This window comes from Anoplolepis gracilipes, chromosome 13, assembly GCF_047496725.1.
Source record: "Anoplolepis gracilipes chromosome 13, ASM4749672v1, whole genome shotgun sequence".
In the NCBI taxonomy this organism is placed as follows: domain Eukaryota; kingdom Metazoa; phylum Arthropoda; class Insecta; order Hymenoptera; family Formicidae; genus Anoplolepis; species Anoplolepis gracilipes.
The window spans coordinates 2,722,876-2,748,569 of NC_132982.1; the positions used below are offsets into that span (position 1 = coordinate 2,722,876).

The 25,694-nt window shown below is 43.8% G+C and overlaps 1 protein-coding gene across 8 annotated transcripts; it reads left to right on the top strand.

Moving 5' to 3' along the window:
• The first annotated feature begins 324 nt into the window (after nucleotides 1-324).
• LOC140672688 (uncharacterized) lies at nucleotides 325-23,301 on the top strand. 8 transcript variants are annotated; one of them, XM_072905055.1, is made up of 8 exons: nucleotides 325-703; nucleotides 1,171-1,409; nucleotides 5,903-6,647; nucleotides 6,786-7,016; nucleotides 13,167-13,292; nucleotides 17,849-18,043; nucleotides 20,282-20,599; nucleotides 20,946-23,301. In XM_072905055.1, exons 3-8 carry the CDS (start codon nucleotides 6,329-6,331, stop codon nucleotides 21,290-21,292), a joined length of 1,536 nt encoding a protein of 511 aa, XP_072761156.1. In that variant the 5' UTR covers nucleotides 325-703; nucleotides 1,171-1,409; nucleotides 5,903-6,328; the 3' UTR covers nucleotides 21,293-23,301. The 8 variants fall into 8 exon arrangements, with proteins under 8 accessions (XP_072761156.1, XP_072761155.1, XP_072761154.1 ...); XM_072905054.1 differs by lacking the exon at nucleotides 325-703 and having other exon boundaries at nucleotides 966-1,409; XM_072905053.1 differs by lacking the exons at nucleotides 325-703; nucleotides 1,171-1,409 and adding an exon at nucleotides 3,814-4,266.
• The last annotated feature ends 2,393 nt before the right edge of the window (nucleotides 23,302-25,694 follow it).

The window sequence follows — 25,694 nt, forward strand, 5'->3', positions numbered from 1 at the left end:
ATCCGCGTCCTCCTAGATGGTCGCATAAAATAAAAGTTATCCTGTCCCGTTTGAAGGCGACAGGAGGAGAATCAGCGGCAACGAGGGCGCGGAAAATCAGCCGTCCGTCCGGTCGGTCGGTCGGTCGGTCGGTCGGTGCAGCCGCGCGCCAGCAGCGGCCATAATAATAATTTTTACAAGCCCGCGTGTAATCAAGGCTGCGCGTTACACATGTTTCGTCCGCGGGCGCCCCCTACCCACGGCACGTACGACCCCCCTCGTCGGCGTCGTAGGGGTGGCCGCGGCACATAGTAGGGGCGGCCACACGCGAGAGGGGACGAAGCGGAGAAAGCGGGGAGGGAGAAAGGGCTTCGTGGGGTGCCTTCGTGGATGGCGAGGAGAGGAGATCGACGGTGGAACCGAGACGGGATACAACTCTGGGGCGGACGCGCGCGGTGCGTGGGCGAGAAAGGGGGATGTTGGCGGAGGGAGGACACGGAGGGGGTCCTGGCGAAAGGGAGGGGAAGGGGAGGGCGGTGTGTAGTATTCACGCGGCACGGTTGCTGGTGCTGCTGCTGCTGCTGGTGCTGCTGTTGTTGCTGCTTCTGCTGTAGTGCCCCGGTGCCGCCGTTCTTCGTGTATTGTTGTCCAATCGAGCGTATACCGACGAACCGGTTTTTCAGCCGGGCCACGCGCGCGCCAATATCGCTCCTATATACGTATGGTATGGCACGAGGTTTTTTTTCCGAGGGGTGGGCGGTCATTGAACAACGGGATGTTATTGGTCGATCGCCGTGACACATGCCCGCGTGTATTGCGATCAAAGATCTGGTGAGAGACACTGTTTATCGCGACGATTTGTGCCATTTCCCTGCGATCGTAGACTATCGAATCCACCATCGATCGTTGACAGTTCTAGATCCTCGGTTGGTGTACTTGTTTTTTTTTTTTTTTTTTTTTTTTTTTTTTTTTCCCTCTCTATCAAAACGTGAAAGCGTTGATCCTTTGAACATTGTTCGCGACACGTGTGGTGCGTTGGATTTTATTCGATGATCCCTACGATCATCTGGCTGTCGTTTCTCTGGTGCTCGCGAATGAATATAATAATATTAAACTTTTTACAATTGAAGTTGTAACAATTGTACGCGCGATAATAATTACTCGTTTTCTCTGCCACGTGCTTGTGCTTAGATTCGAAGATCGGTGTGGACAAGCAGTGTTACCATCGATTGATTGTGGTCTCCTGTAAAACCCATCAAGCTTTGATGGGGTTGTCACGTGTCGGTGGGACGTTTGTAAGCTCGAGAGTCATCGAGGAACGAAGAGCGTCGTTGGCTCTGGAATTGACTAGTCGAGATCTGCGGTGAACGATTCTTTCGATCGATCGTGACTCGTGTCGGAAGATTGGGGCTTTTTATTTTGAAATTTAAGTGAGTATTTATATAAAATCACCTCATCATTTGAGATCATTATTAATTTTACGCGTGATTGCTGGGACTTTGTTTCGGGAATAAAAATTTTAATCACATTATTCTATTTACACGATTGCGTTTCTCATAATAAATTAATCGAGTTAATTTTTCATTATACACGCAGTTGCGAAAGATTTTAAAAACAATATTCTTAAAAAATGCAAACATGCTTTTACTTTATTTTCTAAATGCACACATGAGACATTAGTAACTCGTGACGACAATTACATCGATAGCATGGCTCATTAATTAACGTCCTTCAATGCGTCGCTATATCGGTTGGTATCCTACACAGCGATTGTGTGTCTATGAATAGAAACGCGCTCAACGATTGATTACCCCTTTTAATGAACAGGAAAATAACGGAGCACCATAAACGCGTAAAATTATAATTCAACGATTTAACAAAATAACAACAATACGATATATTAAGGGTGAAAAAAAATCTTGAGCCAGATTAAAAAATAGATAAAACACTTGAGGGGTTTTTACAAAAATTACACCATCGCTACACATGTCTTTTTACATCGCTATCGCGATGATATTGAAAAGCGCGACCGATCGCTCCCGCCGACAATGAGAGTCGAGATTTCCGTAAAATTGGAGGGAGATTCGCGATTCGCGGAGGACGCGGGCAAAGAAACGTGGTGGAATAGCGGAGTTACCTGGTTTGTGCCGTGCCCGGCAGTTGATCGGAGCGTGACGAGCGGTAATTGAATGTAGGTATGGCATTTGCATTGACAAGCTCCAACAGAGATAATTCGAATCTCGTCGAACGCAATGGTCCACACGGGCGTTAGGTCGTTTGTCAATACGACGGCGGCCGTCCAGTTTCCACGTTTCCAGCGGTGGTATCGCTGTTTGTCACCGTCTCGTCGGCGCTGAATACACCCTCTGCCCTCGCATACTTCTGTAACGCCAACGCATTTCGTTCCGTTCCGTTCCGTTCCGTTCCGTTTTGCCTGAGCCACGCCGTATATACTGTCAAACACACGGGGGGTTGTCGCTCGGAGATTATTACAGTCGCCACTAAATTGTCGTTCGAGTCTCCTTCGCGGAAAAAAAAAAGGAACATTCGTCCCGATCAAATTGTCAGATATATATATTTGAATTTAATTAGTCGCTTCAAAAAAATTTATTAATGAAAGAAAAAAAAAATTTTATACAAGTTGGAGAAAAAAATAGGCTGTTACTAAGTGTGTCTTAAAAAAAAAACAAAAAAAAAAAATCAAAGTATAAAAATCCGGCATTTTTTTCCCGATTGAAGAGAGACATGAAGATGTCGTTTTGTAAAAGCGCCAAAGGGATGCAAAGAAAGAAAAGAAAATCTTTTCGAATTTGTTGATTTTATACAAGTGTGGGTCCGCACATGTCCGTAGAACCTCGAGTATTTGCCTGCCGGCAGGTTCGCGACCGGTTGGATATCGTCAGGATATATTCGCGCAGGAAATGGGTAGTTCCATTGTTTGCACATTCGTACAAACAGTGCAACTGCGAGGATGCGCCGGGACCACTGTTTGATTTTCGAAAGTGAAGCTTCATTGTACGGGAGGATACTGTTGTACGAGTGTCCCGATGCATATGAAACAACGATGCCGTTTTGAGGAAAAAAAAACATTCCTTTCCTCTCTTTGATCGAAAGGAGGGAATGAGAGAGGGAGTGAGAGAGAGAGAGAGAGAGAGCGGTTCCGATTCGGAGAGATTTGTTGAAATCGAACAAATGATATATTTTCGCAAACTTTTACACCGATATTCGATGCCGGAAGTTTCTCCCTTGCACGCAAATCCAGCATTGGATTTGACGTGATTAATTCCGCGAAAACTTTTGCCCGTGGAGCCTAATTGGAAGTATCGAGATGTTGCAACGCAGATCGCGCGCAATGAGAGAGGAGAAAAAATGTACGCGCGCGCGTACGTTTCATGGAGAGAAAACCGATCAAATCGGGGTTCGATAGATCGATCGAAGGCTCTCTCCCGGCTCCCCACCGTATGTCCAGCACGCGAGCCATACCGCAAAAGGGTCGAGGGGAAAGAGAGAAGGAAAACGCGGGAGCGAGCGAGAGTGCCGAGAGAAAGAAAGCCGTCGTCGTGAGAGGGAGAGATCGAGTCCGGTGGGAGATAAAGCGATAAAGAGCGGCGTGCGCGCGAGAGAAAGAGGTTTACGCTAGGTGGAATGAGGGACGGAAAGAGAGAGAGGGCGAGGAAGAGAGCGAGAGGGAGAGGGAGCAAGAGAGAGAGAGAGACAGCCAGAATAGGGAAGGAAGGTTGGAAGGAGTGGGGTGGCAGAGGGGTGTGAGAGAGGAACCAGGAAAGGGGAAAGGGATGCTGCGTGTGTTGGCATGGACCAGTGCGTCAACGGCTGTTGCCTCACACGAACCGCCGAAATTATAGTTAGTGACCCCAACGGATACTTCAGAAATACACTCTGCCAACTGTATCGAGCTGTCACTTTCGCGCTGCTCTCGCACTCTCTCAGGCAACGAGGAGGATGATTCGAGGGTGCCGCTAACGAACCGCCAAAGGGGTCCCTTCGGGATCGCCTAACGGGGGGATCATCGTAGGAAAGGTCCTTGGAACTCGGCTGATCTTGATGAGAGAACCGACAAGATATCATTCCCGGATAGCTTGTTCCAAGTGAAGTGTTTGATGAGATCACAGTCATTCTTATTTCGAATACAACTTTCTACATCCAAGTGCGTGATTTTTTTTAGTGTCGACCCGACGACGTAAATCGTGATATGCTAACGTGTAACGCTTGATCAGTAATCGTCGATTGTCCTGTTGTAAAACGAATAATCGAGTGCTTAAAATGCGAGTAAGTGAAGATTTTTGAAAGGGTTGTATTATTAATGCTCGCATTCTGAAAAATCGATAAATATTTTTCCTTTTTCTTTTCGATATCAGTTATTGAAAAAGAGAGAATGGCAAGGAGGTACAGTTGCAATATATTAATAAATGTCTTAATAAAAATAGTGAACGCACAGTTTATAGTTTACAGTTATTGTACAACGTGACGACGTGATTACGTTGATTCTTTTTTTTTTATCAAATTTTTCAATTTTCAAAGTTCTCTTTGATTTCGCAGAACGTGTAAAGCTCATGTTACACGCATTCAATTTACATGTTAATTATTTACAAAAGGCTGTGTTTGGAATCGGATAATAATATGTGATCAGTGTTATAATTCCACCGGAAGACAGTGTAAACAGAACGAGTTTCCTAAGAGATTTGAATGCGAAGTTAAGCGAGAATCTTAGCCGTCGCAAAGTCGTTGAGCGTTCTTATAAAAGAATTGTTTGGAAGAAAGAAAAAAAAAAAAAAAAATCAGAATACATAAAATGTCATTATTACTGTTCTTAGCGTATAAACATTTTGCATTATTCCCTCATATAATCGAATTTCAGTATTGGTTTCACAGAAATGTTGAACACGCAACAATTGCTTTTCATAACATACTTTGGACAATATTATGTAACACAATATATGATTTTATCTACGCTTATACATTCTAAAGTCGAAATAATCGATTAATATATTTGTTACATTTGATTGATATAACGAGATTACTTTTAATAACGTGAAGCTTCTCAATGTAACGACCGACAGGAATTAAAGAAGCAATTACTGCGGTTATCGATTAACATGTTTACCGTATGATAACTGTATTCATAGTCATGTACGTGCATATTTTGATCGTATCTTCGTCTTATCATCAATTTGATATCGGCCGGCTCGGGATTTTCGAGACCGCGAGACCGTCATTGACAGGAGGCAAACGTAGTAAACGTAGCCACGTGCAGTTTGACACGCGGTCGTACGTGCGTAGGGGTTGGGCATTCGTGTGGGGGGTGCCTACCGCCGGGAGTTCTTTTTCCCCTATTTTTTCCGTCCCCACCATCGTGCCGGTCTGCCCCTCCTGGAACCACCTGGATCCGGCGTGTCAGCCCCGGTGACGTGCGCAAAAATTACTGAATGAACGGTGACGTCACGAGGCCAGCCGCGTGAAAAGTGTGCGAGCCGAGCCGTTCCCGTTCGTGTCAACCGTTTTCACCCCCTTTCGTTTCTCTTCGCGCGTTTACCCGCCGTGTTCAACCACCGCCGGCCGTTTTTTCGCGTCCGTTCCCGAGTCGGTGTCGTGTCGTCGCGAGGGTTCGAACGCGAACTCGGTTAGAGGGTCTCCGATCGTCAGATAACGGATATATACAAGATTTCATTAAACGGATTAAGGGTGGCTAAGATGCCGTTGATCAGCGACGGCCGCGAAAACTTGCCAAGTCTCTTTCGCTCTTTTTAATCGAATTTCTCGACAATTCAAAGCTTAAATTTAATAGTTTCATACATTAAATACGAATAAATAATTGTAGAAATAATAATTTTATATAAAAGGAAGAAATTATAAATTGTTGCAGCATATTCTTGAAAGTAGGTTTTGTTTTGTTTTTTTTTTACAGATGCAGCTGCGCGTTGGAACATAATATATATTGAAGATTAAATCTTGACTCATCTCGTCGCTAAAAAGAAATTCAATTTTTATAAAAATTAATACTATTATGCCAAGCGAAAGAAGTGATCTCCATCAATTCGCCACAAAAGTGTAAAGATTATACGACGATGCGCGACTCTATGGAGGAATTTAAGGAGAATTTTCACATCGTGTTCAACATTTATCTCGATACCGACGTTAGAGAGAAGAGCGATCGAAACTAACGGCATCTCCTGAGCCACTGACTTGTTTCTGAATTTTACCAAGGATTCTAAACCTCCGCGTCAGACTTGATCTGACAGATCACGCGCCCTTTGAAAGATGCTCGCGAGACTCTTTCTGCTCGGCTGGTGAACCGAATGGGAGGATGTTTCATCCAATGTTCTGACTGCCTATGGATATATTCGGCCGTTGCAACGGCGGCGGCAGCGGAAGCACGGTAGCCGGAAGCGGAGCTGGCTCGGTGAGGACGTCGAGCAACGAGTCCGCCGGCGGTGGTAGCGGCGGTACGTCGAGCGGTACCAGCGAGAGCGGCAGCAGCGCGAGTGGCAGGATGCAGTTGACAGGAGCCTCGGCTCCGGGCACCGCGGCCTCGCCGGAGTCGGGCGTCTCCCCGTTGACCGACGCCTACACCAAGATGACCAGCGACATCCTCGCCGAGAGGACGCTGGGCGACTTTGTCAGCGAGCATCCCGGCGAGCTGGTTAGAACAGGTAATTTGCTCTCTTCAAGATGAAGATCCTTGACAGATGGTGATTAATATTTTTTTTTTTTTTTTTTTTATCGTGATAAAGGTTCAATATAAACATTATTTCGCCGACAAGATGAAAGGGATATATTTCGGTCAACAGGCTCGCCGCATTTGGTCTGCACTGTCCTGCCGGCGCACTGGAGGTCCAATAAGACTCTTCCGGTGGCTTTCAAGGTCGTAGCCCTCGGCGACGTGGGCGACGGTACCCTCGTGACCGTTCGCGCTGGTAACGATGAAAATTGCTGCGCCGAGCTGAGAAATTCAACGGCTCTGATGAAGAATCAAGTGGCCAAGTTTAACGACCTGAGGTTCGTCGGCCGAAGCGGAAGGGGTGAGTCATTTCTTTCTTTAAATTGGAACCAAAGTTGCGTCACCAAACATTTCATTCATCGCGACGAAAGTGACATTTCTCTCTCTCTCTCTCTCTCTCTCTCTCTCTCTCTCTCTTTCTCTCTTTTGCCCTACTTTCCTCTCCCCCATTCATAAAATTGCAAAGTTCTCGAGTCTCTTTGCTTAGAGCGTGTCGCCCTTCGTCTTTTATGCCGGAAGAAAATACCAGAGGGTCGAAAGGCGACGGTGGAAACCCCTTCAAAGAATTTGGTGTACGCCGCGTAGTAAGGGTAGGTCGCGGTCGTCTTGAGACAACCCTCGTTTTTCCTCGGCCCTCCGAGGAAAAGTCTCTCGCGCGTCGCGTCTCTTGGCTCGACTCAGGGGGTTGGTTCTCCGAGCGGGCGGGGTGGATCCGAGAGAGGATCGCTTGGGGTGGGTAATGGCTTTTATTTGTCGGCATCACCCTGCGACCTTCTTCTCCCGCTTTGCCGCCCAGTCTGGTCGGGAAAAGGGCGAAACTCCGAGAGGGACGGAGCGTCGCTCGAAGAAGCCGACGAGAAACACTGGGACGGGTGATATTAATTGAGGTTTCACTAGAGTTTTAATTAACGTTATTAGAGCCGGTATTTCCTCCAACTGTGCGTCTTTTGAACTCCCGCGCGTCAGGGCCTAACCTGGATTAACTCAAGGCATCCGACCCACTTTTAACGATTTCGATCAAGTTGTTTGGCTTACATAACTTGTCATACGAGTTGCGATTTAACATGTGTACATTAATGTTTAAAATTAACATGAGAGAACAATTGGTGACATTTAATGTATTATAGTGTTGTCGTGTTTTGTCAATGCTATTGATAAAGGAAGGCTAATAATCGCCTGAGAATCGGGAAACTCGCAAATTCTCTGTCTATCTAGGAAGCGAGGAAACTCTTCCGCCCCCCAAGTTCACGGGAACGCGTCAGTCATTTGTCTGGGATTAGCTCTCAATTGTTTTCGCCGAGCGCGGAATTAACATAAGCTAGGATGAAGAATGTAAGAGAAGTGTCTCTCTCTCGTCAGGATTCCTAACGGTTCTCTGGCTCCTTGAATATTCCCTGGAAACCGATGTGCGCCGAACTCCCGGGAATTCTTAATGATGCCTCTCCGTTTGTCGAGCGTGGAAATATTCGCACGTACGGATTTGCCAGCGGGATTTTGTCCTTTCGATTTCAAGGATTAGACATTCCTCTTTATCGCATCGCGCGCGTGTAATTAATATATATATATATATATATATATATATATATATATATATATATATATATATATTAATTGAAAATAAAATATATCGAAATTATATTCATTTACAAATGTCAATCGCAATTATTGACAAATGTCATTCGTGTACGAAAATTTCTTTAGCATTGTTACTATTGCGACGAACGTAAGGGATCGTTATACGCACGACATGGCGCTTTTGTCTTCGCCTAAAACCGCTTTTAGCCCGGACAAGATTGAGCGTACTGCCACGATAGTCGAGAGCTTTGCAATATCGATGATAAGCCGTAACCCCCTTCCCGCACGTTCGACCGTAATGCCTGCTCCATCACTGCAAAGTCTACCCTGAAGGTACTGGATTGTTTCCACCCTTCGGTCCTAAGCCCTTTAACGAGATAGATCATTTGCGCGCTTATAGTTCCAACCCGTAGCGAGGTATCCTTCGACTTTGCTGTCGTGAATAAACTTCGTCACAGGAACGTCGCCAATCTTACCAACTTGCTTTAATTCTACAACACACTTTCTCTTAAACCTATTAATCATTCTACTTGTAATACACAACACGAACAAGGGTCAAAATTAAAAATACCGACTATAAAAGGAATTTTATTCTAGTTTTACTTTTAATAATAAATGTAGATAAAAATCTGCGGGAGAAAGAAAATTAATTTTTTAATATTTACAAATCGAATATAAATTAATAATAATAAATTAAATAAATTAATCATTCTTAATACTTAAAATTTAAAAACTTTTTTTTTTTTTTTTTTTTTCAAGGAAAATGTGCGTGTGTACGCAATGTTCAATTTAAACAGAAAATATTTGAATAATTCTCATTGATCCTCGCGCCGCGGGCGTAATAAAAATTTATGAAACGCATCGAATGAAACGCATTCACTGGCAAAGTGTTGATTTATCGGCCGCAGCGCGAGGCTCGTTTCATTTCGAAAAGAAAAACGGGCGAGTCGCTCGCGGTGACGGGGCCGCAGTTCCTGACCGTAATCAATTCGTTATCAGACTGCAATTGCGCATTTGCGTTTCGTTCGGGGAAAACTGAAATTAATTAATTGGCCCGACACAGTACACCCGACAGGGATACAATACAGCGGGGGAACACGTGTACCGGCACAGACATACGTACTTTCCCATACGGCTGCGGAGGACGGAGATATGCTAACGAGCATAATCAGCGAATCGTCGGGGACGAGTTTCTCCACTCGTAGCATTTTCCTAAATTTACAACGCGACACGCGCAAATGTGTCATTCTTTTCGAGATATTTCGAAAATTATATCCCGACGCGCGCGTAACGCTATTATAATATATGCGAACAAATTACGGGGTCTACCGGCGAAACATGGGGCGCTTGAAAACCTCAGGGATATCTTTTATATCTAAATTTTATTGGCACTTTAGAATTTTTTTTTTAAATTCTCCTTGATAATTTTATTCTTTCATATTGTAATCAGTTGGCAAGCCAAATGGATTATGTGTTACATATATCTATCTTTGTTTATGCATGATCTGTCCGGAATGTAATATCGAAAAAATGCACAAGACGTCAATTTTGTCTTTTTAATTTTTTATATTTAAATTATTGTATACTTCTTTCGGATTCAACGCAACGTTGAAAAACTACGGTCTCGTGGACATCCTGAATGATGTCACTGACGCTTTTCTGTCATTATTAACTTGAATTTTGAGAATAACCAAATGCCTTTTTTGTGCACTAAATGCAAGCCGAAGTCGAAGAATTTTATTCCGCAAACGATTCAGAGAACATCTGAATAATAATCAGTACTTATTCACCGTTCGATCTTTCGATATGAATTCATTGCTGGCAATGCCTTTCGAATCGAAGAAAACGCAAAACAACATCTTGATTCGGTTCTTTGGCTTGCGCGTTTTTTTCGATTCATCTAAAAACGTTGGAACGATCCAAATCATTATTGCACGATCCAACAATCACTATCTTACACACTTTTGATCATTTCATACGTTTCGCCAGATGTTTTGCCCAGCTTAAAACAAAATTTAATATCTTTTTACAGTATTTTTACGTCAAACGCTAATAACGTACTATCACATTCCAAGTAGAACAAAAAAAAGTCAGGATAATATCAAAGTAATGTCACATGACATCAAAATGATGAGCATATGACTACAAAAACTCACTTTTTCATCATTTTTTCGTCACTTTAACGTATTTTGACATTATTGTGATTTTTCGTTCTACACCTGGAATTTAATCTCAAAAAATAATATTAATGACGCAAATATGCTAGTGCTTGGAAATTTTAGGTGATTTTAGAAATTATGAAATATCAAATATTCCTAATGCAATCAAATAATAAAAAGAGTGCGCTGTGCAGGAAAAAATTAAAAAGTCAGTCGCACCAGATTTTGGACAGATCTACATATAATCAACGTCTTGACATAATATTGAATTACTCTTTATTGCAATTTTTAATGAAAAAAGAAATCTATATGTTTTTCCTTCGTACGAGTGTGAGAACGTTAGAAAACGTATACAATAAAAGATTTTATTAAAAAAAAATTGCATAAAAAAAATCTTTAAAATTTTTGTTCCAAAACATCTGGGAAATCGGGAAATACTTTACAAGATTCGAATAAATGCAACCGATTCCGCGTATCGCCGAGTTACGTAAGCAGCTGGAAATGAGAGTCCACGAGACGAGCGTTTAAAAGGTACTAGGATAAAAGGGCTAGGACGTCGGGCTCGATCTTTAATGGTTGTAGGACTGGCGACTGGCACCGAGGGTGATACCCGCGTACACCCACGCTCACCTATCCACCTAACTGGAATCATGGCGGTGGAGAGGTGAAAGGGCTGAGCGAGTTGGCAGGCGAGAGAGAAAGAGAATGGCGTGACTCGGTAGCCGCCAAGAGAGGGGAATCCCCGCTGGAAAACGAAAGGCTCGCGTGGCGAACCGCCGTGTGGCCACGCTCGACACTCGCCATTATTTCTGCGCGATGTTTCCACCTCGCCCCTGCCTCCTCGTTCATTTTTTTCTTCCGTCCCGCCATCGATCATCTTACGTCTTTACCGTCGTCTGCTACCCCTCGTCAGGCTGGCTCGGGAGGGTCCGAGTCGACGGTGAACTTTGTCGACCCGATCGATTATCGCCACTTTGCTCTTCTATGTACGAAAACGTAAAGTGTCTAATGGGTCTGATAGAAAAATATAGTAATGGCCGCACGCGAAAGGGGTAACGTGAGCGTTATAATGCATTAGCAGGAAGAAGTCGTTTAGGGGCGGATATAAATAACATAATGTGTTATCTTTTATTATTGTAAACCGATGGCGGAGGATAAAAGCGACGCTACCTTTCAGCATTATCGTATCTAATTTCAAGGAAACACGTTTTAAAACGAATTCGTGTTGTTTTCTACGTGTAGCCGTCGCGTGCGTGAGACACGCGATATATGGGTTAGTGAGATGATCATTACTGTCCTTTTTGTCACGTCAGATGTAAGGTTCAAGGTGCCTATGCCCTGAGAAAGCATATAAGACTTGCTCAGGGATTTCCTTTGCATTTGAAAAAAATCTGGGAATTTTTTGAAAAATTATCACTCTGATAATTTTGCTCTTATATTTTAAACGAGTGAATCGTGTTTAAATTATATTTAGCTCTGTTTATGTGTATTCAATGTCTTAACAAAATATTAAACATATTCCCTATAATAATTTTTAGTGATAAAAAAAAGGAAAATGTTTATCTTACGAAAATTATTTTCTTCACTTGAAATTTATGAGACTGTTTCTTTTTTTTTTTTTTTTTTTTTCATATGAGTGAAAAACATTAGAAAAAGCATGCGATAAAAACCTTATATTAGAAAAAAATTGCATCAAACAATTTTGAAAATATTCTCTTTAACCGGAATTTTGAACAAAATACTTGGTGGGATCAGGGGATTTTCAGAAAATTTTTTTTTTTTTTTTTTTTTTACAAGATTTGAATAGACGCCCTGAAAATTGTATCGCAGCACGTAAATGCATCGTGAAAAAATCCGGCAACAACCGAAAAATGTATACGAACATGCGTGTGTCACTCGATCGGCGGATATACATATATATATATATATATGTACGGTGATGAAAAAGGACGAAGGGTTAAAATTGCGGTGAACCTCCACTCGCGCGCAATTTTTTGCCGCGGCGACTTTTCGCGAATCGAGGATACGACGATTACCCCGCATTTTCCCGCGCTTTTTTTTTATCACTTTGCTCGCTCTCGCGCGCTGTCGAATCGATCGCGCGTCGCGGTCAAGTTTCGGCGCGTTCGCGGGATGAAATTGCGGTGAACGCATCCCGTTTCACCCCTCCCCCCTCCTCCCCCCCCCGCCCCGACACGGCTCCCATCATCAATCCCTCTTGTCCCCCTCGCTTTTTCCACGACACACATTATTTCGCGCGTAACCGAGGCTTTTTTAACGAGAGAACAGCCGCCTCCATTGAACGGGTCCTCCGTTCTCTGTTCCCTTAACTCGGCCGCGCTGGCTGGCCACCGTCACCGTCGACGACGCCCTCGATACATTACCGACGTGTAATTCGGTTACCACGGAGTTTCGCCCCGGCTAACCGCGTTTGCGAACTTTCGACGTCGGTTGAATAGGCGCGTCCGCGAATCGACGCGTCCGCGGCATCGACGCTAAAAATGCACGTCTGACGTACATATACATATATATACATATATATACACATTTTTGAAAGTTCATTCTGCAGGCATTCCCGCTTTGCGCATTGCGGTGCATTAAAATTGAATGTTTGCCAACAAGAATGTGTGGTGATAAATTTAATAGATTGGTCAAACCGTTAAAGAGCAGAAACGCCAGGGGTCGAGCGTGTTAACTGTATATATCTCATGTTTCAGGCAAGAGCTTCACCCTGACGATAACGGTGTCGACGACGCCGCCTCAAGTCGCCACCTACACCAAGGCTATCAAGGTGACAGTTGACGGGCCGCGCGAGCCGCGATCCAAGACCAGTGAGTATCACTGTAAGCATTGCTATTCTTATATACATTTATATATTATTATACACTTTACTCTGTCGCGCGGAATCCCCCGAGACTCCCGGGGAGTCCCCCGAAACGATGGTAGCGCTTAACGAACGAGCGTGGCACCAGAGGCAGCGAAAACCGCAGGTTCTCGAAATGGCCTCGATGTGCGGGTTCGTACTGGTCGGACGTTGCCTCCTAAGGCTAAGTTTCGCGCAATTGCCATTATTTATAACCAGCGGGCCCCCGCCATAACATTGACAAAGAGCTGCCGGGCGTTGCCCGCCCTGGAGATGCGTGCGTGCGTGCGTGCGCGTGTATCGCGACGCTTTAGCCAAAACGCAAGGCGACGCCTACAAACTTGGCGGATATCCGATCGCGAGAACTCCTCCGCGAACAGCTATACCGCCGAGACATACAATTACCGAGGATTCTCCACCCAGTAGTCGTCGACCCGCTGTCTGCAGGGGTCCCTCTCTCTCTCTCTCTCTCTCTCTCTCTCTCTCTCTCTCTCTCTCTCTCTCTCCCCCTCTCTCTCTCTCTCTCTCTCTCTCTCGCTGTAGGGGGCGAGGAGAAGGAAACGTCTCTCTCATTCTCCGTTTGTTACCTACCTACCGCGTAACGCATTGTGCGCTCTTGAAGTTTAGTTCCAGACGTGCCAATTTGTGGCGTGGAACGGACGCGAGATCGGTTTTCCTTCAGAATTTCCAAGGTTACGCATATCCAATCGCTTTACATAAATCTCGCAGTGAGAGGGGGGGGGGTTGGACAGTTTTTCAGGTAGCGTGTTATTTTTTTTTTTTTTTTTCTTTCTTTCTTTTTCTCCCTCGAAATTGCTGCAAAATTAGGAGGCTTTGGTTTAATTACGGACGCGACGGCAGCCCGACGGCTTAGGATTATTTCAGAGAGCGTAATGTCGTCTGCGAGAAGGCGTACCAAAAATATCCGATAGCTTTAATATATCGAGGCGGCGCGGCGGTCTCCGGGTGGTAGTAATACGGGCGAGGAGGGCGGCCAAGGGGGGAGGGCATAAGTTTGGTACCTTGGGAAATTGCGACCACATCCGCCGGCTTGGCCGCATCTGCGGACCACCCACGAAACTTCCGTCATAAATCCAAAATATGAAAACGCGAAATTTCGGTGTACCGCTTCGGAGACGCGCATCCAAGCAAAATACTACGTGTGACGCTTCAGAGAGAGAGAGAGAGAGAGAGAGAGAGAGAGAGAGAGAGAGAGAGAGAGATAGACATTTCTCTTACGATATTAATGCCACCGACGCTCTTCCTCTCATTTCGGGATTAAAAACGAAATTTGTTATCACGATTCGAGGGCGAATATTATGACGTATGAAAATCGCGCCTTTCAACACATGGGTTATAGTAATTAATTTCGTAAACTGATGCGATTAAAATTGCCTCTCCTCTGATCAATAAGAGGATAATGTTAAAAAAGCAAATCTTCTTTAAAGCAAACGCGCGACGGATATGAATTTTTTTTAGTGATCGTTAAGGTGGCGTAAGAACTAGTCGGAAATAAGCGTTCGTCATAGTCGGCGCTTTGAAATCTACTATGAAAACAAACCGTTTGCTGAATCAGGGTAAACGGCGCGACAATTTCGAGAGATGACGGCGCGAGATGAAAGGACCTCTTGTCTTCCTGGGTGGTCCGCGTGCGCTTCTTTCAAAGCCGCGACCCACGTGCCTCCTATCATGTTTGCGAACGAGCTAAAAGATTTTCCAATTATTAGACATTTTTGTGTGAATAACGCATTTACTGTTTTATACATCATTTATTGAATTGCGTTTTAACTTTATCATTACCTGATTTATATATATTTATTGAATTATTTAATTTACAAATAGTTTATATAATTAACAATAATTAATATACATATATATATATATATATATATATATATATATATATATATAATATAATTATATTTTTATATATTTATTATTATTAGTATTATTATATAAATTATATGTTATATATATTTATATAATATAATAAGATATTTATGTGTTGAATTAATGTAACAATTTTTAAAAGACACAAAAAATATATTCAAGTCATAAATTATTATTATATATTTTTTTTTTTTCAAAACGCGACGAGAAGTGGCGGGAACTTGAAACAAGGATTTGTTTCGGTAGTTTCGTACGACTTGATAGATTTAATAAATTATGCCGCTCGACCCACGAATTTATCACGTCAGCCTAACCCTTTGAATTCGGCGCGCCGTTCTTCGCAGTATTTCATTAGGCGTCGAGCACTCGTGCGACCCTCCGGATAGATTGCTCGCTTTTCTAAACGGTCCGGGGACCCCACGTTACTTTCTCTACATTTAAACGAACCGACGAATAATGAGCGGTCAATTTTTTTCGCTAATCAGTTATCGTTATATCATTATTTGCGACGCGCGCGCGCCCGAGGGTATATTTTTCAAAATTATATTTCAAGACGCTTTGGATTATATTATTATTATTATTATCAATATCAATTACCCTTAATCTCGATTCATTGAAATCCACACGTATTCGGTGACTTTTGACGATACTTTTTGATTGATTCTTCCGCGGATTAGAAAGAAAGGCAATCGACGGCGGATTGGACAAAGTTGTAAGTTCTCGGCAAGTCGCGGCTATCGATTTCATTGGACACCCTCCTCTTTGCGCGCCCTGACTGCCAGGGAATTTCTCGAGAGTTAGCAGCTGGCAACGACAGATCCTCATTTCGCCCCGTCGGCCCCCCTTTTCACCCGCGTCGTCCCGAAATCAGGCTCCTCTCTCTCTCTCTCTCTCTCTCTCTCTCTCTTTCTGGGATGGATGGTGAGAGCGCGCGACGCTCTCATTTTCGATCTTTCCCATCGTTTCGTTTGGTCGAAGACCGCGAACCTTCAGATCCCGAATGAGCGAGTATACAGTCGTCGCGAGAAGCATCCGGAACCCCGGGCTGTGAATCTCTCTCAATCAATTTCCTTGGACCCCGCAGAGCCTTTCCGCGGCGGCGGCCACCTTCGGCTACCAGACGAGGGTAGAATGTGTAATGAATTGCTTGTTTAATTAATTACAACCCTTCGCGCGCGCGAAGCATTCGCTCGCTGTTGTCTTAGATAAGGTTTATTTGTTCGTTCCGCGTTCGATCGTCTCACGCATGAATGCACAATTTCTTGCATTTCTCTGGATGCATATTTGCTCGCTTCCATCAAATTGCAATTTATTTTATTTACATTCAGTATATTTCAAGACTTACTTGTATTACTGTACTAAAATATATTTTTATTTATATGTATGTACTATAATATATTTATATTTATATTTATATATGAAAAAAAGAAATTTTTTTTTTCTATGGCTATAGTTATTTTGAAATATATTTTATATATGTTTAAGGGGATAACAAATGTTGTGCAGCACACTTAGGCTTCTAAGCTCATTTCTAAAAGTTGACAAATATTCTTTCATGCAATTCTGAGAGGGGAAAACGTATTTTATATTATGTACATAAATTGCAACTCTTATATTAAGTAAATATATATTGTTTTGTTAGGTTAAAATTCGGTACTTTGGTATCCCCTTAAAATAAATGATAATTTGATACACATGATTAAATATATGCATCCAGAGAAATGTAGAAATATATGTTTATGTTTTTACATATTTCTCTATGTCTCTGTTGAAAATAATTTAACGTGCACGTAGACAAGGACAACTTGGTTAATGGAATTGACCAGTAAATTCATGTCGCGGCTAACGATTTAAAAGGCGAATAAAGGGCGCTCCATCTAAGAAGGAGACTGTATCCGACCTATAGAATTTTCTCTACCGGGTCCTCTGCGGCGTGTGCTCGAATCGCCGCGCCGGTCGTTTAACAGGATCTCGTTAGTCTCGGTACCCGTCGGTATTCCGCCGTCGCGCCCCCATTGTGTCCCCGGATCGAGCGTACCCTATTCAGCAAACCGGCGGGAATTTCGGGTTGCCGAGTTAGAATTAGGGCTTCGATTGGATTATCAGGACGGCGGGACCTCCGTCCGCCACCACCTCCCTTCCGTCTCCTCTCTCACGACCCTCTACGTGTCGGTCTCTCTGGCCTCCGGTGCCTTCCGCGTTGGATCGTTGCCTTTAGGGGAAGGGAGCTCAACCTGCACACGAGACTGTGTCCTGTGCGACGACCTCCAGCCAGGGACAGCCGGATAGGATGTCCGCCTATTGGGACGTCTTTAATTGGGTTGGCGACACCGTCGCAGGGAAATAAAATGTATCGATGCCTCTCTCTCTCTCTCTCTCTCTTTTTCTCTTTCTCTCGTGTCTCCCTCGTTCGTTCGGCTCTCGAAGGGGTGGCATTTAGTTGTGTATCTTTTTCTATCGATCGTACGAAAGGAACGTATATAAATTATTACCATGCAATTTATATGCGTTGGACAAAATTCGTGTAAATATTTGGCTCCTTTTTCCTGCGAGACGTTGTTTTCGAGGAAAATGGCGCGCGTAAGAGACAGGTGATTGATACCTGTATACCGGGGGTCCAACGGACAGGCGCACGGTTGATCGCAGTGCTGTCTCTTTTAGGGCAGCAGCAACAATTTCACGCCTTCGCGTTCGCCTCGCAACGAGGCGGCCCGTTCTTTGCCTCGCCTCTGGTGGATCCGTTGCAACCTCTGCCGAATCCGTTGCAACCGTTACCGAATCCACTCCAGCCGAGGGATCCGTTGTCTTCCTTTAGACACGCGATGCCCGGTAATTGTCAGAGTAAGTAAATCGACGGCCGAGTTCATCCCCGCATGATCGCAACCCTCGATCGCTCAACAGCTCGGCTTTAAATGTTTCGTCAATATGTGTAACTTGCTTTATGCATGTGTGTAATGTTCCCTCTGTTACCGGCTTGCATTAATGTGTTTTTCTCGCTGCAAGAGGTCCCTCTACCCTCGCGATTTTTAATATATAAAATTAAATTTGCAAAATTTAACGCAAGAACATAAGACATGTAAAAGTAGTGGACTTTTATACATACATGAGAAGAGGTATTTTTATTTTATTTTGCTTTTGTTTTTTCTTTTTTTTTTTAATCGCCTGTTATGAAATTTAGATAATTTTTGTCATCGAGCCGGGCGGCTTCTGTCGAGTTCGGGAATATTTCCAACCAGACTGTTACTGGTCTGAGTACAGAAGTACCGCTTTTGGATATAGGCTCGGCAGCTAGCTTCTCGGCTTCAGAGGCGGAAACCGCAAGCCTGTTCAAAGCTAGATTAAATATTATATTAAAGGGGTTGCCACGGAAGCGCGCGTCCCAGTCGGTTGGCTGCCTGTGTTTTGGGGGCGCAGCCTCACCTTCTCTCTCCGCGTTTATAACGTAGATTCGCGAATTTGTATGCGCAAAGTGCGTCGTCAAAGTTATATCAAGAGAGATTGTTAGGTTGTCTCGTTAATTGTAGAAAAAAAAAGGAAGGAGAGAAAAAAAAGGAGCTCTCGATCGTCGATTAATATCGCGTTGCGCGATCAATGTGATCAAATCGGAGCGACGAGCACGATATCTGGGGTGCGCGATAAAAATTTTTAATACTCTTCTCGGGCGTGCGATAACACCGATAAACGCGGGTTCCGGGTGAGCGTGCAAGAAGGGACGAGAAAAAAAAAAGAGTTTTAAACAATAATTCGAGAGAGAGAGATCAGCCATTTTAATGAGTTACCTCAGACGTGAGGGCTGACTGCTCCGCTGTTCTAGCTAAATTTCCCGATAAAATACGAAGCACGCCGAATATTTCCTTTATTAACTTTTTTCCCCCTCATCGGGCATCTGGTCGTCCGATAATACGCGTACGCGGCCGTATTATTCTCACACTACAAGCTTGGCGAATTTGATTTCGAGAGACACTCACCCCGCGAGATTATTTTTTTCTCCGATAAAATTGTAAAAGTTTAGAATATATATTCTCTCTCTCTCTCTCTCTCTCTATATATATATATATATATATATATATATATATATATATATATATATATATATATTATATATTAATAAATTATTTCTTCTTTTCCGATATGATAATATAAAATGTTTCCTTGCAAAAAAAGAAAAAAAAAGATACAATGAAAACAATTAATTTTTTTTCTTCTGTGAAAGCGAGAGCTCCGAGGATTCAATCCGGTATTTGAATCCCCGCATATTTCGGGCAGAGACTCGTGTGCGCCAACTTTTCGGCGATTTTCCATAAAAAGGGAGACCTCCTCTTTGGACCGCAAGGAATCCGGTAATGCCGAAGGACGTGAAAGGCAGGCGGGTAGCAGTATTTAGGGTTAGCTCTCGTGACGACGGTCCGGTGGCGCTCGCCGAGGCGAGCTCTCGGTTATTTGAGTTGGCCCCAGCCAACGCCAAGGGGGAGGGGGGAGGGGTGAGGGGAGGGAACGAAGAGATGACCAACCCTTTGATCTCGATGTACCCCCGTCCGTTTCCCTCGCAACCCCCGTCCGTGTCCCTCTCGCGCGGACGCTCTCTCGTGCTCTCGTCCTTTCTGCATTCAACCCCCGTGACTCATTGGAAAATCTATCGGGGACGTTGCCTATACCCCGCAAAAATACACGCTCGCCAAGGGCTCCGACTGCCGCCGATGCTACCTGGCGAAGCGATTCGAATTGGCATATAATCCGGCGAAAATTTCCTGCCGTGCCTTTCTCATCCCTCTGTTGCTTTTATCCGATTGTCGCGATTATTATTTATCTTTTCCGTTCGACGCGGACCGCCTGCGCCGGAGAGGGGCAGATCTGCCCCGCCCCCGCCCCCTGTCGGCGAATTGCTATCGATATTTGTATGTTGGCCCGCTTTTCTTACACGTGTTGCGTTTCTTTGTGCTATCTGTCTCCACCCTCGTTAATTGCTTTTTTCGCCTGATGCTTTATCTCTTTTTACATAGAAAGGCTCTTTCCCCGCATCCTCCTCTTTTGCACAAGATTATCAGTTGTCTCGTTCCTGCGTATTTTTTTTTGGGCAAGGCGTGCAACGGAAGGTTTCTCTAGACATGTCACAGTTTGGCCTGACGGCGAGCAATTCTTGGGGGTACGGCAGCACGGCCGGCTACGCCGGCTACCTCCCGGGCCCCCTGTCGTCGTGCGCCGCACAGGCGTCATTTCCGCCCCCGCCGCCGCCCCCTCCGCCGCCGCCGCCTGCGTCGACGTTGGCGTCCTTTGCCGGCACAGCGTCCATGAACACGCCGACGGCACCGGACTCGACGGCGGGCTCGACCGTCACCTCTGGCACCAGCAATACAGGTTCCACGCCGCAGCAGGACGCCTTCTCCGCGGTCTCGTCTCGTAAGTTCAGCCTGCTGCACGATTATCGTGGAATTTCGCTGTGGCCTCGAGAAACCAACAACCATGGGGTATCGCTTAACCGTCACAGCCTATTGTAGCGTCTTGATAAATTTCTCAAGAGCCGATAACTTTAACGTGATCCACATGTCACGCACATTCGTCGGAATTGTAATGGGAAAACTTGTCAGATTTCTTATCTGGATGGGAGGAAAAAAAAAGGAAAAGCACTGTGGGAAGGTTGTGCCTCATGGTTGGAAACTATCTATAGCCGATTCGGAGGATCGTAGAGGCTGTCTCAGCTGTTTGTCTCTATTCGAACTGAGTCTCGTTGCTCGAATTGTCACAGTCGTACCGGACACCACGACACCGGGCCAGTCTGACCCGCTGGATCCGTTGAGCAGCCTGATGACCGGCGGCTCCAGCAGCCAGAGGTATCAGGATTACGTGTCGCCCAGATCTCTGTCCACCGACTCGAGCACGACCGAAAGCCCGGTCCACGAGGAGCAGGGCTTCGGACAGAATTACGGCAACTACTTTCCGACGCCCGGTGTCCTGCCCAGCATACTCTACTCCCAGCTTTACGGCAATCAGTTCCAGAATTCCGAGAGCGCCGAACAGAGGACCGTCGCGGACAGTTGCAGCGTTAGGCAGGAGGAAGTTAGACCGGACAACAACGTCTGGAGACCGTACTGAGAGGCGGAGGAGAGTGTAATTTCTTATCCAGTGATTTGGCCGTCGAGAGACCGAAGAACTCTTGGAGGAGGACGAGAGGAGAGTAACGCTTGAAGAAAAACAACAAAAAATCGCTCTTCCAGCTCTCGGCTTCTATACTACGACGATGTAATTGTAGTGTGTTGACATGGTGATTCTTTGAAAACTATCCAAGTGTCAAGGACGATTCTTGACGGCGAATTTAGTGGGCATTAAAAAAAAAAAAAATTCGAATCGAAAGGAACTCGGGGCGTGTCCGAGCTCCTCAAGCTCTTCCGGAAAGGTTTCGGGAAATAAAAATTCTCTTACCGGTTGTGTTTCTCGCGCCAACGAATCTTAGGAGAGAGTGAATGAAGCGGGGGGGGGGGGAGAAGAATTTGTAATTAAGTGAGAATTGCGAGTACGAGAGAACGAGCGCGGGTGTGAAAGTGGTGACGGCGACGACTATTATAATGATATCCGCAGGATGTATATACGTGTAAATAGCTAGGCCATTATTGTCGTTTCATCGAGTCATGATCCGTTTTAAGACGACGCGATACATTAATTTATTTCATCGATTACGTTTTCATAGTATATATAATTGCGACCGCTGCGGGATCGTGCAATATCGTCAAAGCTGTGCGACGATCAGCTTCCCTTTTCTCTCTGTAAATATATATATCTTCCGCGTTCAGTTTCCCTGTTCGATTCGCGAAGATTTCCTTCGTCCTTAAACATAAAAAATAAACATTAAAAAAAAAAAAAAAAAAAAAAAAAAAAAATACAATACCTCTCGGTCTGCGAAGGAATCCGGCTTTGCGCTTTCGGCGAGATATTCGCGGCGACCCTGAATAATTATCTCGAAATGCAGCCCGAAAGGCTGTCACGTGTGCGGTCACGTTCGGGTCAAACCGACGGTAAAATCGAATGGGATTCGATTCGTGCGAAAGAGTCTCTCACCGAGGAGTCGCGGGGAACGCGACGGGAAAAGCTCCCGCAAGTATTCAACGAAGGAACGAACGTGCCGGCATCGAAGACCTTACATCGAAATTTCCGCTAGAGAAACGAAAGCTCGGGAAACGACTCGCGAAATGAAAATGACTTCGCGGGAGGCACCGTTACCGGCGCCGGCCAGCAAGCTTGTCCGTTCTTTTTTTTTTTTTTTTTTTTTTTTTTCCTTTGTAAGCCGGCGACGGGCACTCTGCGCGTTTCCGAAGGAAACAAAAAAATGATTTCCGATATACATATCTACCGATCTATTGTTATCGTAGTTTTTGACCGAGTCGAAGTAAAAAGTGTATTTCAAAATATGATACAGATGGACTCTTTTCTTCAAATCTCCCTCCACCTATCCTCGATCTCTCTATCGTCCTGGAACTTTGCATTATTTAGATTAAGAAGACATCTTTTTTTTATATATTATATTTTAATTAATCTTTCCCGAGCAGAGGAAAAATATCGATATTCTATTCTAAGGCCTTCCCCTTTCGGTAGGCAACCCCTCTACCACTAACCATAAGTCATCCTGTCGCTTCTACATCGCGGTACTTTCTCCGCTTACATATTATCTTGTTTTATGCCTGTAATAATTAAAATATATTGGCATTTGAAAATTTGTTGCCACTGTTCGAAAATTACATCACCATAGAACTGAGTCTATACTACGCTATTTGATATACTTAACTCATACTAAACGTGAAACGTGTCTTCATCATATACGTACATATGACTTGGCCCGAGGCAGACGCGAATTTCTCTCCCGAGACTAGGTTTAATTAAATCTTTTGCAAATTTGCATATACGCACTTCCGTCAGTGAGAATGCTTTAGAACCCTCGGCGTTAACGAGACCTCTGTAGAGATTCGTTTCCATCTACCTAATGTAGATCTGCCGTTCTAGTTCTCTCGAGATAATAATCTACGCAAGGACATCTTGGAGACAGCAAGGATACCATTCAAAAAATAAGATTCTTTTTTTAAAAAGAAAAAAGAAACAAAAATGAAACGTGAGTATCGACATCGAAAGAATAACAAGTTTAAAAAAAAATAATAATAGTATATTATTTAGCTTAAAAAAAGAAAAAAAACAAAAATGAAACATGAATATCAATATCGAAGAAATAAAGTTTTAAAAAATTCTAAGAGCAAAGAAAAAAAAAAAATATATATATATATATATATATATATATATATATATATATATATATATATTATAATTATATGTAATAATATATAATAATAATTATTTATATATAAATTATATACATAATTATTATTGTTAATACCATAATATAATTATTAATAAATGATATATATATATATATATATATATATATATATATATATATATATATAATAACTATATACAATATATTAATAGAATAACATATAATAATTATATAACGTTATGTTTCTACAAAAAGAAAAACGACAGATTTAAAAAAATACAGTTGTAATTTCTTATAATAATTTATTACATTTACATTGTATCAATTATCGTCAAAATCGTTATCATGTCGACATTTGGTTTTCGCAAGCGAGAAGTCGAAAGGGATACAGGATTCTGGCAAGGTTTGATTATGAAAGCAGGTTCCTGCATATAAAGTAAGTACATACTTTTCTCATTCGATAACCGAGTCTCGACGCGCGCACGGGCCGGTGTTTATCGCTGTTGCACACAGCGAGGTAGAGGACGACGTGGACGCAGGACCTGATGGACATATGGTGGTCGGATGGACCAGCGGGGGTGGGGGTGGGGTACCACAGCGACTCGTCGTTTATACGCGGTGCCGGCATAATGGAGTAGAGTGGAGTAGAGCACGGATAATGGAGTATGAAGAATAGCGTGCGGTGAATGTCGGGATAGTGTCCCCCTGGCCCTTCCGCCTCCCCCGCGGCGGCTCTCTTCGTTTAAACTCCCTTCTTCCCCCACCCGGCCGCTTCGCCCCCGCTCTCTCTCTCTCTCTCTCTCTCTCTCTCTCTCTCCGTCGAGGGGCGACAAACTGGACACACGGCTCGTTGACTCGAGTTGGCGCAGTTGGCCATACCGATTTATCGTCCCGCAGCCACGCCGCGTTACAGAGATTCCGCGTTAAATCCACGATTCCTGTCGGCTGGTTTCGCTGGACGCGCGATTCCTTTTTTTTCTTTTTTTTTTCCTTTCCTTTCCTTTTCGTCGTCGGGACTCGAGCGCGATATATATCGCTTGCCCGAACAAAGAAAGACACCGAGGGGTGAATGTCGAAGGGCTTTGTGCGCATTTCCTGCGTAATGAAGAACAATAATTCGCTGTAATATAATTTACAACGCGGTCTCTCGACCTAGCTTCTCGATGGAAAAAGAAATGAAACGTGGAGGGGTAAGAGGAAGAAGGCTTGGATGTGTAAATTTTATTTTTCGCAAGTAGCTGGAAAATCTCTTGGGTCATGTAAGTTGAAAGCAATCGATAGGAATATTTAATTATCGTTCCATAATTATATAACTGTGTTATATTAATTGTAATATAATTAGAATATTAAATACAATTTTATTATTTGTCAAAATTTCGGATAATATTTTTTTCTTTTTTTTTTAAAGAACCATAAATTATTTATTATTTATATTTTTTTCAAATGATTCATTCAATGTGACTTGCGCGTTATTTAATCATCAGCTTAATAAGACGATTATTGCGAAAACGCATTTTGCTGCATCTCGACGCACAAAAATTAGGGACGAAGAAAAAATGCCCCAGAGCCCTACATACTGGTCGGATCGAATGCGTTGTACACACGTACGCACATCTCCCACATCTTTTCTACGCATTGAACGCACGTGGCATTCCCCGTAAACGTTCGCTTTGGTCGAAACGGCGGGAGGTGGGGAGGGGGTGGTAGCGAGAAGGGGTCGCGGTGAGACGGGGCGATTGGTCGTTACACGCACCGGTCACTGCCATCCCCGTGGCTATCGCCGACACGACCCCCCCCCCTTCCCATGCAAAATCACCCTTTGTCGCGCTCGATGGGAAATTACTTTTTGTCCGTCGATTACGGGGTGAATTTTCGGACCCGACGTTTCGAGACCCGATCATTTCGAACGAGATACGGCTCCGGTTCGAGATATCCACCGGAAATCGCGGTTCTTGTTTCGTTCTCGTTTTTTTTTTTTTTTTTTTACCACGTTTATCGCTAAAACAAGCAAATTATAATTTTGCATTATTATAAAATCAATCGTTTTTTTTTTTCTTAGAAACGCGAAGGCAAAATTTAATCGGACCTGGGTGCAAATCCCTTCGAAAATTTTAATTTGCATAAAGAATACGCGATCCTTACACCGTATAAGAAAATCACGCGTGAAACACTGTCAGACAGAGAGCGCGATATTAAATTCCACGCCGATTCGTGCATCGCATGGCGATGTCTGGA